General features: G+C 40.5%; 1 protein-coding gene across 3 annotated transcripts in view; it reads left to right on the top strand.

Annotated features, from left to right (window-relative positions):
• The window catches only part of TAF4B (TATA-box binding protein associated factor 4b), a 54,692-nt gene extending 41,053 nt beyond the window's left edge, over positions 1 to 13,639 (top strand). For 2 of the 3 annotated variants that reach the window (XM_053396339.1, XM_053396338.1), the window contains exons 14-15: positions 4,054 to 4,161; positions 12,588 to 13,639. In XM_053396339.1, coding sequence (XP_053252314.1) covers positions 4,054 to 4,161; positions 12,588 to 12,731 — 252 coding nt within the window. In that variant the 3' untranslated portion in view covers positions 12,732 to 13,639. Of the gene's footprint in view, positions 1 to 4,053; positions 4,162 to 6,392; positions 8,506 to 12,587 lie in introns of those variants that run through there. The other variant, XM_053396340.1, reaches the window with a different exon arrangement.
• The last annotated feature ends 340 nt before the right edge of the window (positions 13,640 to 13,979 follow it).

Raw genomic sequence — 13,979 nt, 5'->3', positions numbered from 1 at the left:
ATGGTGTTTAAGTGTTGCTGGACCACTTGGGGAAAGTGGCCACAATATGTAAGGGGAAAGTTGCTTGGAAATTTTAGCACTTGCACCTGCCTTCAAAAGATGAAACTTCTCAAATGAGGGGATTAGTTAAAAGGAAGTTGAAGGGGTGGGTCAGGTGGGTCAGACCTCTTCAGGCAGCTTTGAAGTTTCTTTTAAATCACTGCAGTAGTACTACAGACTAGAATGGTGATGAACAAGTGCCAAGAGGATTCAAGCAGGCATAAATGCCAAGGTCAAGGAAGCTATAAATGGGAAGAAGGGTTCCTTAAAAAATAGAAGTCTTATCCAAATGAGGGGGGAAATTCTCATAAATGAGCATAAACTGAAGCAAGCAAAGAAGTAATTTGAGAAGCTGATGGCTGAATACATTCTTTTTAAAAAATAAATCAGGAACAGGAAAAGCTGCTAAGCCAGTGTTTCCCAAACTTGGGTCTTCAGCTGTTTTTGGATTACAACTCCCATCACCCCTACCTAGCAGGGATGATGGGAACTGTAGTCCAAAAACAGCTGGAGACCCAAGTTTGGGAAACACTGTGCTAGACAGTAAGTTGAACTTTTTGACAACAAAGGTCTAAAAGAGAGCAGGAAGATTGCAGAGTCCATACGTGAATATTATAGGCTGTAAAATGGTGTTTGGTTTTATTGCATTTTTCATCTTGTGTATTTGTTTGGGTTTTTTGTGTGTGTTTGTGTGTGGTGTTTTTTTTTTAGAGTGGTTGAGCTATAAGGGACTTTGGAGATCTAGTCCAACCCCCTGCCTAAAAGCAGGACATACAGCATCCCTGATGGATGCCTGCCCACTTTTGCTTAAGCACCTCCAGCAAAGGAGAGCCCACCAACTCCCAAGACAGTTTGTTCCACTGTTAGTGGGGAAGCTGTTGCTATTTGGAAGTTTCTCCTAATGCTTATCCAAAATCACCTTCCCTGCAATTTCCACCTATTATTTCTAGCACTGCTCTTCTGGAGCACCAGAGAACAAGTCTGCTCAATCTTCTGTGTGACAGGTCTTCATATAGTTCAGCCATGTACAACACATCAATTGCGAGACCTCGGTGGACCGCGAGGTTGTTTCTGGTCAATCACAGGGCCTTTCTCTGAGCAGCGCATGCGGGGAGATGGAGGGAGGCACGAGGGAGGTGGGGGGAGGTCTCTGTGATGCTGCTGGAAGAGGGGAGGTGGGTTTAGCCTGGCTTTCTCAATGGGGAAGGAGGCGGCTGCCAGAGACAGAGGGAGGCGCAAGGAGGAGCTGCTTGGGAAGGCTCCCTTTGATGGGGGCGGGGACAGAAGCAGCGAAGGAGAATCACGGAACAAGGAAGGAAGCAACTCAGAAGGGAAAGAGTTAACACACAAAGAGAGAAGCTGGCTCCTCAGATCTGTGCAAACTAATATAAAAATATAGTTTGACTTTCCTCACTTGTTTAGTTACTTGTCCATCTAGTAGCTATTTGGATCTGTCATAATGATATCCATATATAGCTACTATATCTGTGAAATAAAGATCCATTTATTTATTTATTTAACTTAAATGACTTTGGAGGGTGGTAGATCACTGCCAGTTTTTGATACTTGTTGATAGATCGCAACCAACTTTAGGTTGGACGTGCCTGATATATTTGAAGGCCACTATCCTGTTTCTCCATTATACTCTCTTCAAGCTAAACATACTCAGTTCTTTGAACAGTTCTTTATGGACATGGTTTCCAAGCCTTTTGTCCTGGTTGCCTATTGGACACACTACAGGTTTTTTTTCCAAAGGCCTCCTTAAACTGTGACACCCAGACTTAGCACAGTTCTCTGTTTGGAGTAGGTATACATTTTCTAATAAAACCTTCCATCAGTCCATGAAAGCCACATAGTAGCCTTTGTTCCTATAAACTTTCAGCTGCAGTTGTTCTTTTTGTGGGCTGTTTACTGTCCTACATGAGAATGCACCAAGTCAGATTTGCACACCATGTAAAACTGCACAGTTCAAAATCAGGATTGAAAGTTCAAGTAGATGAGACAAGAGGGAAGTGCATACAAGCCTGAAACTTTCCATGTCTCATTCATGCCATGAGAGATTAGTTTCCCATTGCATCTGACCTGAACTAATGTCACTCGTTTTACATATCAGATGGCATGACAGGTGGTAATAGGTGCAACAGTCATTGGATAGTTTAGTTGCATTTGCATCTCCTGTTGGAAGGGCAACATGGAGAGGAATTCTGCTGGCTAAATTATGAACCTATGAGGGCTAAAGGTTTCAAACCAGCTTCCCTTGAATGTAAAATGGCACTTGAAGGTTGTTTGGAGCCTTCACTGCCCTCTGGAATGTATTATTTCTGTACCTATCAGGTGGATAATGCTTGCTCTGTACCACAGTGAAGTAGATAATGCTTTCTGTTTATTAAAGCACATTAAGTATTCAGAATGCCCTGGTGCATGGGCAAAATAAAACAATAGTTCAAGTGACCATCAACTGCCTAGCATCTGAAGAGTTTAAGTGCGTCAAAAGCAACAAGTCAATGTACTTCTTCCTAAACTAAAATACTTGCCCTTCCTACTTGTACTGAAATGTGGTGTGTGTGTGTGTGTCTGCAAGTTTTATGAAAGTGGAAAAATCCAATTTCTGTGAGATGGTAAGGAAATCTTTTCTTAAAACTGAACAGGAGAACAGAGCAGTTTCCCCTTCTTAAAAATTGCTTCATGTGATTACAGCTATGCTGCAAATGCCATTTCACCATTGGGAAGGGCTTAAAAAAATGTGCCTCCACTTTATTTGTGCTTCAGGTCAGATTAACTAAAATGGTTATTGTGTCACCTAGAAACTCCTGACTGCTTCAAGACCAGACTTTTAAAAAACCTATATATTATTATTAAAAAGGCCAGCAGCAACAAAGACCATTTTACAATTTCTGCAACGTTTTCATAGCAATTTGATCTTTACACAGGTTTTTTAAAAAATCTTTGTACTTGTAGCAGATGGAAAAATCGAAGAAGGGAAAATGGGCTTGAAATGCTTTCTGGCTGGCTTCTGATCTCAAGACTTGTGCCTTCTGAGCAAATATATAGTAGTGCTGAGAAGTCTATAGAGTACTAGTCTTGAGACTTGGTGGGACATTGCTTCATCTGGTTTAGGGATAAGTAACATATCTATCCTGTGGTTCTCCAGATGTTTTGGATTCCCAGCTCCCATACTCCCTGGCAATTGGCCATGTTGGCCAGGGCTGATGGCAGTTGCAACAACATCGGGAGTGCATGTAGCTATCCCTGCTGTAAGCTGCTGTAGCTGAATTCATCCCTCGAGGGATGAATTTAGGGTGTAAAGGCATATGGGAGCTGGTTCACATAGCACAACTGTCTGTCTGCAACATGCACTAAACTTATTTTTGTGAATTGGCCATGGCAGATTTAACAGGTTGGAACTTGATACCTCCTGTGCAATACTTCTCAGTAGAAGTGATTCATATATTTGCATCTTGTCATAGTGCAGAGTTCTCAAGTATTTTGCATGTATGTATTTGTGATCTGGTGCTAAGAGATGTATGCGGTGGCTACCTGCATTGCTCTAGCCATCTCAGCCTATTACAAATAGCAGCCAGAATGAGGTTTAGGTAAATATTCATAAATCAAAACTGCTTCCTGCAAGACGGAGGAAACATAAGCTAAAATAGTATTAATAGATTCTTTCAGAATAAATTGTATTTTTAATATAGGAAATGGAGAATGGGATGCTTAATATTAAAGAGATTATTACATACTTTCTTAAATGGTAAATATTCCACTGAAGTATGTATTTTTTTCCAAAACAAATGTATAGTGCCCTATAGAATGATGTCCCTAAATATGCTTCTTGTTGAACCTTTTTATTGCTATACAAATGGGATAACAAGCAAACAAGAACACACTCGGTTCATGAATTTCTAACTGTAGAAGACTGGCCAAGGCTAAGACTAACTGACTCAAGTTGAGCCGTGACTTTCAGGGTACTGCAGATCAACCTACTCATAACTTCCTCTTTTCTTCCTAAATTAGTTGCAGCAATTAGAACTTGCACAAATGCAGCAAATGGAGGCTAACCATGCAGCTCTGGCAGCCATTGGGCCAAGAAAAAAGAGGCCACTGGATTCATCCGGACTGGAGGTACGTGCAGTAACCCTTCTTGGTTTAGTATCTTCCAGCTGAACTGTGTTTCTGTTTTGTATATTGTTGGAATTTCACGCGACTTGATATTTATCAGTTTTAGCGGCAATGAAGCAGCCTCTTGGCATCCAGAAAAGTTCTGCATGATTATGAGTTGTGTTCTGAAAAGGAATGGTATTTTACTACTCCTGTAGTAAAACGTAGCAAGAGGACAGGGGTGGCTAGTGTCTTTTCCATTGGCTGTGGTTGTGCAAATGTCATGGGCATCATTTGTATGATATCTAAGGCAAGCCTCAAGTCTTTTCCCACCTATCTTGGATGTCTCACAGCATTTCAGAATTCTCATCCTGAATCTCATCTCATCTCATCTCTCTCTCTCTCTCTCTCTCTCTCTCTATATATATATATATATAAGTTCCCGAATAATGAAAGAAAATCCATTTGCTCTTGTTATCCCACCTGCTTCTGCATGATGGTGAATGGAAAGTTCCTGGGTTTCCGTCAGTCAAGAACTCTTCTTCTGCCTAACTATTTTGGTTGCTGTTAAGTCTAGATATAAAACAAATATTTAAAAAAAGCTAGAATGATCGTCTGAATACATTTCAACCCCCCCCCCCCCCCACATTATAAAACTAGCCAGCTATTTCAAAGAAATTTAAAAGTTCACTTGAAATACCTATTTGCCTTTGCTAACATGGCGTACTCCCGATGAGGTTGGACTGGAGCACCCATCGCCTTCGAATGGAGGACACCCACATGGGATGTTTAAAACCAATGGCTGTTCCCTAACAATGTTGCCCAGAATTTTAAGGATGTTCAGGGGACAAGTGAGCTCTGGTATAATATTTTGCTTCTCAGGGCAAGAATGGTGGAATAATTTTTTGACTAGCCAACAAAAGTGAATCAGTCCACCAACAGGGATATTATCTTGCCTTTGAGCTTGGGTGTGTGCCTTGAAATTTTAATAAATTAGTGGCTATCTTCTTGCAGCCTGTAGAATGAGCTTTTATCTACCTTAATTACTGCTAAAAGATTTAAAATCATGAGCTTGGTATAACAACTTTCCCAGGTCCCTCCCTTAACCATTCGGCTTTCATTAGGTAAATCATGGTGTTTACTATTAAGTAGGTGAAGGCTACAGCAGAGCAAGGTAGTAATTATTCTTAGCTTTTACTTTTCTATAATTCTAGAGGATAATATAATGGCTGCCCCTTAGACATATTCTTGCTGTCACTGATGCTGTTCCTACCTTATTAAACACTTGTGCTGTAACCCTACATAACACTAGATGAAAATGCCAGTGGCAATAGAGTTATACATCAGAACAATAGCATCCAACATTTTGTGCAACATAAAGGGAAGCACTCATTAAGGCATGCTATGCCTACACTTTGCATCTTTATAAGGGTGTCTATAAAATATGTAGCAAGTCAGTTAATTCATTTGGTTTCTAAGCACCTACGAGTGATGCTCCAAACATAGCAGAGGTGGGGGACCTGTAGATGTTGATGGACTCCAACTCCCACCATCCTGGCCTTTGGTCACATTGGGAAGGACCTATGGGAGCTGGAGTCTAACAACATCTGGGGGCATGAAGGACCCCTATCCCTGCACTACAGAAATTAGTTGGCCAGAGTGGACTTTCAACAGGGAGAGACAACCAACTGCAGCTCACCCGCAAGTGTAGCTGTGAAGTGGGAACACAATGTTGTGTTAAGACTTAACAGTTTTAGGTGTATGAAGAATATATTTTGGTATTCAACTACAAAAAAGCAACATGACCCAGGTTGAATATTTGAGTGTGATGGGGCCTGCTTTCTTGAATATAATTTTGCCAAGTAATTTGAGACAGGCCATAACTTTAATATCACTAGGTATGGGAGTGGGAGAATGTGGCCACCAATATTTGCCAGCCCATGCTGCAGAGGCTTAGATTTCTAACCATGAGAGGAAGAGTGGCATGTGTTGTAACATTATTTTACAGTACACAAATCTCTGGGAGCTTTAATCTTTTACATAGATGCTGGGACTTCCTGTGCAAATTCCTTTTTAGTTTGTCGGATATTAGAGTGCTAAAGGGTCCAGCAGTTTGTTCCAACCAGTGTTGAAGTGTCCTGGTTCTTTGCTGGGGTTTAGAAATGGTGAGGTGTATTGTAAATGGATCTGAAGAGTTATGACTGTAAAGTAGTTTTTAAATCAAATAATCTCTGAGAAATCTTTTTTTTTTATAGAAGCAGAATGCTTGCAGTATACGCATAACAAGGAAAGCAAAACATCCTGATGAGTAAACAGTGTTCTGTTCAGAGATGAAAGGATGGCCTTGAAATGGAAGAATATGGCTTGGGGGCCTGTACACACTAGGAATCACCAAAAGCATATTTTGAGAAAACATGTCTAATTTAAATATGTAGAACTATATCCATCGAGTGCAAAGATACTTATTTTCTAAAGCTGTTAAATGTCAAAGAGCTTAAGCAGTTTGACACACATCTGACCATTTCCAGTTATTTATCTTTCTATAAGTGTTAAATAAAACTAGAGGTAATGCACCAGAAGCATGCATTTAATTCATATATATACAGTTATATGGATAGCTAAAGCATTTTTTTTGGGGGGGGGAGTGAACTAGTTTATGTTGCTTATGCCCCTCCCAGCGTGCCAAGTGTTTTGGGTAGACATCTCCTGGGAAGGTTGCCATTATTACCTGAGGGCCAGGTCACTTTTTCCAGACTTCTCCTTGGCACTTTCCTGTGAAAGCAGTTAAACTCTGCCCAAGGAAGTCTTCCCATTCATTGCCACATATAGAACATTAGTTGGTGGTGACGTTCCAATCCCAGGGTTCCTATGAGTACCCTCTTCTGTGTTGATGCTGCCATTTTGACTGCATAAGCCTGGACACTCTTCTCCTGAAGATTAGAGGTTTGAAGCAAGATTTACCTTTTGATTTGATTCTTCAAAAATCACATTTGCAGCACTGTGCCTATATGCTCATATCTATGTGAAATAGGGTTGATAGCTATCTCTTCGGTATCAGTGTGTGCACCATACTTGACACTATTGGTGCATTGGCAAAAACTATGGGGACAACCAGGTTGTTGCCATGATTGTGGTGCTAATGTTCTGTACTCCTTAACACAGGCACAGGGTAGCCAGAAAGGAACTTGTGTCTTCATAACAGTTCAAGCCCCCTTAAGCGCTGACTCCCATGGTTGTGGAATAATGCACAAATTGACTGACTTTCAGCTAATTGTGCAGACAAATGTATATTCTAGAGCAGGGCTGTGGAACCTACTGCTGCCCCATCATCCTTGACCGTAGGGCATGCTGACTGGGCTGATAGGAATTATAGTCCAACAGCCTCTGGAGGATTGCAGATTCCTTACTCCTGGGTTCAGAAGCTTGTCAGCTTCCTTGACTTGCATGCTGACTGAGTCTCCTCAATTGTAAGTGCTTGGTGCATCTTGGGACTCTCTGTAATTGAGACACAGTCTCATTGGAAGAGACTAGGAAGCAACAAATGTGTTGTATGTCACATCTGTCAGTGGATGGTGGAGTTTCAGTTTCATCTCTGAATTTCGTAGAAGGTTGTCAGTTTGGGCCACACTCACAACGTCAGATGTTTGCCTGTAAATTGGCTAAAATATTCTAGACTGCCATTTATAGGTTTAAGCAGTGCAGCTCACAGGCCCATAGAATGCCATTCCTGTACAGAGATGAACTTAATTATTTTCTTGTGTGAAAGATATCTGCAATTTAAATGACTAATTGTATTGTAGCTCTGGGCTAAACATATTGATAACACAAACGTTGATGACATGTGAAGGGTCAAGAGTTTTATAATTTAGTTGATGATATATTGCCTAAAATGATGTGGCAAAGAGCCAGAATATTTCAGTTTAATAATCGTCTATTAAGTTAACATGACACATTTTGTACAGTATTTGTTACCTCCAGGTACAGATTAAGGATCTGATGCAGCCACAGATAGTGACATGTAAGCATGAATCTTGGGCATAATCATGAGTAAACTGACACTACATTTCCAGTAATTTGTCTCAATATGTAAAACACTCTGTTGGTTACATTTGAAAGGACTTGTAGAAATGTCACAATGTAAGTTGGGGGAGGAAAGCTACACAACAGAATATTAATACCTAGTCTCTTGCAGATCTTTGACAGTTTAGTGAAGTTCCAGCATGAGTGAAGATAATTGGATCATAAACATACACATTTATTCCTAAATTGTTCAAGTGAAAACATGTCTGTCATGCCATGAGGTGTCCTAAGAGTTCTCATTCTCCTTTTTAAAAATCAAAAGTGCTGTATAGTATTTGAATTTACTTATTTTACTGTCAGAGAGCTGTCTTGGAGACTTTTTCATCCCAGTAAGAAATAGAAGGTCAACTGAAGTTCTTTATAAGTGTTGCTTTTCAACATGGCACATTGATGGAGCACCTCACAGTGGTGCTGTGGGCACTTGACCTGTAGAAGAAGAAGAAGAAAAAAGCAGAATTCTCTGGTTTGAAGCATGTTTTCCACTTTACAATCTCTTGGCAACTGAAGTTTGTTTCGTTTTCAGAATTCTGGTTTCATTGTGAAACCCTAATCTTGCATTGGCTAATAAAAACCTTAAAGGAAGTTGTCTTACATGAGATTTCTACTGGTTTTATTTTATATTTTTTAAAAAGCCAGTGTAGGTTTAAAACTTTTTCAAAAAACAAAATGCAGCACAGCATAAGGTTGCCATATTTCAAAAAGTTAAAAATCCGGACACAAAAGCTGTTGAGCTTTTTTTGTATTGTTTCATTTGGCCAAAGTTTGCTGCGTAGATTTCTCATGAGAATATTCTGCAATTGACTTGATGGGGAGAGTGAAAGAAATTCCACTGTTTGGCTAACTCAAGCTTATCTGCCAACGGTAAATGAGAAACAAGGGTGGATCTCTTACCTGGCATGACTTCATTACATGTATGTATTGTACACGCATAAGAAAACATTATATAAATGCTTTTGGAACAAATTGCAGAACCTTTAAATTTAATGCTCATTCTTCTGATCGTCTCTTGAGAATGGATACTATATAATTGTATTTTTGGCCCTTGAGTATTTCTTGGACTAGTGATGATTAGCTTAGTACATCAACCATGTAACATTATTGCTAATGTCTGTTAACTTTGTATTTGTCATGCTAACTATTAAAAGAATGCAGCAAATTGTTGGCTGGATTCGAGGAAGGATGGTGTCTGTGATACGACTCATCAGCTTTCATATACAGCAGCAGGAAAAACGAAAACCTTGCTACAGCTTCACATTCTCACAATGTGGAAAAGCACACTTTTATTTATTAAATTTGTATCCTGCCCTGCCGCCCAAAGGAGGCCAGAGCAACAAACATCAGAATGTTAAACAATACAATTTAAAGTGAAATGAAAACATACTTTAAACAATCTAAAAACATTTTAAAGCAATTAAAGCATCTAAAAAACATAACATGCATACCAGCTTAAACCAGAGACCAATCTGGTTTTGTATATTATTATTTTGGGGGGAGCCCTAGATAGGATTTTGCATGACAGTTCTTTTATTTTGGCACATAATGAAAGGCTTGGATAAGTCTCCCAGATTTTATGCCAATCTTCCATTTAGAGTTCAGTTTGCACATCTGTTTCCAAATTCTACATGTAAGCTAAAAGCTATATGGGCTATTGTGTGCATTTGATTAAGTTATCATATTTATCTACTTCATAAAAATATTTCTAGACTGCCCCTCATATAAAATATTGGGGTGTATGCAACAACATTTAGAAGTACAATAAAACATAATATAAAAGAAAGACAATACAAAATAATCATAAAAATGACGGGCTCATCCTGACAAAGTTTAAACAACTCCACACCCAGTGTGGGAGAAGCTCAAATCTGTTGCCTTGGGAAGGTTCCCTGAGAGAGACTCAAGTGTTGCTTGGTTAAATAGATGTTGGAGGAAAACTTCACTTAACCTTAACCAACACTCATGGCCAGTAAAAAAAGAGGCGATGGTACTCTGTTCCATCACAAAAAAGGCACTGCTTATATTTGTGCTTTGTGAGACAACACGTGAATGATGCAAATTCAGTACTTTGAACAGAAGAGAATACATGGGGAAGATATGTAAATTACTGGGCAACCTTGTCTCCAGTGGTATGAGTAGTCTACTTATTGGGCCCGTGAAAGAGAGGCTAAAATGAAGGCAACACAAAAAGCAGAACAAATATAATAACCAAGGGATATATGGTCAGTAAAAACTTGAGATGACAGGGAGAGAGTCAAGTTAAATTATGCTGGGACTGGTTTACAGCATGTATGTACATGTTCAGACACTCTCCTCAGATTTACAACAGAGTGACTTATTTTAATCCCTAAGTAATTGCAGCCAGCACCTTCAAACATGGAAGCAGTGGAAGAGGTTTCGGAGCAAAGGGTGTAACATATGCTTCAGAAATTATGCCGTGTATTGAGTAACTGCGAAGAACTAGGGCAGGCAGTCTTTCTCCATTATCTTAATCTACAGAGAAAATCAAGAGAGTGTTATTTGCATGGTTTAGGGTTGGCACCGGGGGGAGAGCAGGGCTCTTGTGCTTGGAACGGCTGTGTGGCAGGCAGAAATTGAACAGGTGAAGTCCTTTCTAGTATAGAAATACAATTATTGTTTTGTCAGAAACATTCCTTGCTTGCTTGCTTGCACTTGGCTCCTAATTTATGTTTGTCACCTTCACCCCACGCAAGGGAGGATGTAAATTTGCATATGATTAGAAGCATACACAAATATGTGTGCTCTTTTGTGAATATGGCAAAACCCATAATCCACATGCGTTGTACTGGTTTAAGAAAATCAAAAACAACCCCCTCATGCTTGCCCTCAGGTTGAAAAGATTCCCCATCCTTGCAGTGCACACTATCCCACAAGGAAGCCCCACTGAACTCAAACCTCTGAGTAAACCTTACATGAGCTCAAGCTATGACTGTTCTCAAGGGTGGAGAGATGGATCCAGATACGGAGATTGCTCATGGGGAATTTTGAGGTTTTTGTCCTTTACACTTTGTTTTTCAAAGGGCTACATGAGAATGAACAGGTTTGTGTGTGAATGCTCAGTTTTAAGCCCTCTAAGCTGGTCTCTGTTTAGAAAGTAAATACTTTCCCCTCCCTAAAGTTATTTGACTTCTGAAGGACATGGCTATTGGATTGCTGAGGAATCCCCTGAGGCTTCTTTCATTTGTAATAATGCCTTGAGCTTTCTGCTGCATCCTGTTGGAGTGACCTCCTCTTCAACCCTGTAGTGGCAGCTGTGCTACAAAGCTAGCCACCCCCCTTGCTTCCCCTCCCCGTAAGGGGCTGTCTTACTTTGAACTGTGACCCTTTTGTGTCTTACCAAGACAAGAGGGACCTCTCTCTCTCCCTGTACATGGCCACGATATTTCTCCCATGCCTATTTTGTTCCAAGCCATTGAACAAATGGAAAGCTTCAAAACGATGGCATTCTTATTTCAGTTTTCAGCTGGTGTTGTCTTGTATCATGTTAGTGGGAGAAATAGTCTTTCTTTTGGGAGAGAAAGCAGGTATCAACTTAAGTCTGTTTGCTGATGTCAAAGTAGTAGCAGTAGCATTTCCTATGGATATACTTCATGCCAGTCGCCAAGCGTTTAAATGTGTTGGCTTGTATTGTTTCCCTACTTTCTAAACAAGTCTAAAATTCTTTTGTTCTATATCCTTAAGGTGGTTTGGATTAAATAAAAAAAACATTTCTGTCCCACTTAAAGCAGCTAATGTTAATAATAATAATATTTTATATGCTGCCCATCTGACAGGGTTGCCCCAGCCACTCTGGGTGGCTTCCAACAATAATGAAACCATATACTAAGGTTATATGGTCAGTTTTAAAAGCAGTGTGAGATAGCTTGACATGAAGCCTAAGAAGGCTTTTTGCTGTTCTCCTAAAAGTGAAAGAGGCTCTGACTACCCCACGACCCCTAGGAAAGTTCCATATACTACCATGGAGGAGCAGCACATGGGCCGTCACACCTTAAATAACTGGGTATTGATAATGGGACCTCTCCAATAGATCTTAAGGCTGGGGTGGAATTTTTTGAGGTCTCCTTTCGGATATTCAGGACGAGGCCATTTAAGAGCTTTATCCTATTTTTTCCTGAAGACTCTGAACACAATTCTTTGAGAAACGGGTCTCAGCATACTGAATTGCATGTGTTTCCTGCAAAGACAGCTGTGCCCCGTCGAGCAATCGCTTGCATGGGAGACCTCTAAAGTTAGGGCAAATAATGAGGGGTGAAGCTCATGCAGTATAAGATCCTATTGGAGTTGCACTTACGTTGTACAGTGAGTTTTATTTATTTTTAATGACTACACCTTTTCTCTCCTTTCTCCTGTTCTAGGGCTTAAACAGATCACCCAGCCTTGCAAAACCAAATCTTCATCCACGAATAACACGCATCTGCCTCAGGGACTTGATATTCTGTATGGAACAAGAAAAAGAGCTGAAGCACTCTCTAGCCTTGTACCGAGCTCTTCTGAAGTAACGGCTAGGCAGTTTGCGTTTGGGCTTGCCAGCATTTGTTGCCAAAGAACACCTGTTTGCACTATCTTGAAACCTTGGTTTACAGTGATCACCTGTTTCCTTTTCCTTTTTTCTTAAACGAAGGGAACCACCTAGAACAGTCTACAGGGTGGTTACTAGAAACATGTATGCTGCCTGAATGCACTGGAGACAGAAGGCTTCAGGAGCCTGCGAAGTTCAGTATAAGCGACACTTGTGTCAGTATTTCAATCTGCAATATTATCCCATGAATATTGTGCCTTGTAATGCTGCAGTTGGGGAAGGGTGGTATGACGAATGTATTTAATCACAAACCAGCAGGCAAGCAGCTTGCTAGCGTGTTGCCTACAGGATTCAACCTCGCTAGCTGTCCTAGTTTTTAGAGTTCGCTATAGCTAGCTGGAAGAGAAACCACTTGGGAGCAAGCCAAAGAAGTGCCAAAGTGAGATCTGCAATCTATTGCCTCCAAAGAAAGGGGACTTCCCAGTGGCATGGCTTGTGCTGCCAGTACTACTGGACGGATGAAGCAAGCTGGAACTGTAAGAGTTCGGGCGAGCAGCTTTTGGAAATGTAGTTGCCGAAATCTAAAAGGCAAATCTGGTGGAACACTTAACACAGGCCGATTGCCCTTTCCATTCCATTTCCAGCATAACAATGACTTTGGATGCGTTCGGTTTTGCATCTGTGCAGACTTTAAAGCAGGGAACTATCTTGGAGGCTCTTGCAGTGTGGAACACTGCTTTGTGTAAAGTATAGAATATAATTATTTGATCTCCTGCTTCCTACATTATGGGAATCAAAGAGCAGACATACAGTTATCAGGGATTTGATCTTAAACTGGAAGTTTGGATGCGATTCTGAAATCCGATTAATAGGGAAAAAAATTCTGCTGTGGCACAAAACTCTGCAAGGAGCTGAAGTGATAGTTCTGGTGGACTTTAAAGAGAGCCTGCCGGTTTGCCTGCTGTGAATCACTCCAGAAGAAGTTGGTTGTGGAGAGCCATATGAAGACACCTTTTGCACTTTTCTACAAATTCTGCACTACCCTGTGCACATAATGTATAATGTTGGGTGTATACTGGGATGGGTAAGAGATAGCAGCTGAATGTCTTTACCATTAAAGTCTTTATTTTTAAAGGCTTTCAAAGCTTTTGGGTATGCCACCTTACAAATTGGGGAAACCGTCTAACTTAAGACACCAGGACTACTGCAGAATGTTGAGAGGCTCTAA

This window comes from Podarcis raffonei, chromosome 7, assembly GCF_027172205.1.
Source record: "Podarcis raffonei isolate rPodRaf1 chromosome 7, rPodRaf1.pri, whole genome shotgun sequence".
Lineage (NCBI taxonomy): Eukaryota > Metazoa > Chordata > Lepidosauria > Squamata > Lacertidae > Podarcis > Podarcis raffonei.
Note: the sequence above shows the minus strand (reverse complement) of the source record. Positions and strands in the feature narration are given on the sequence as shown.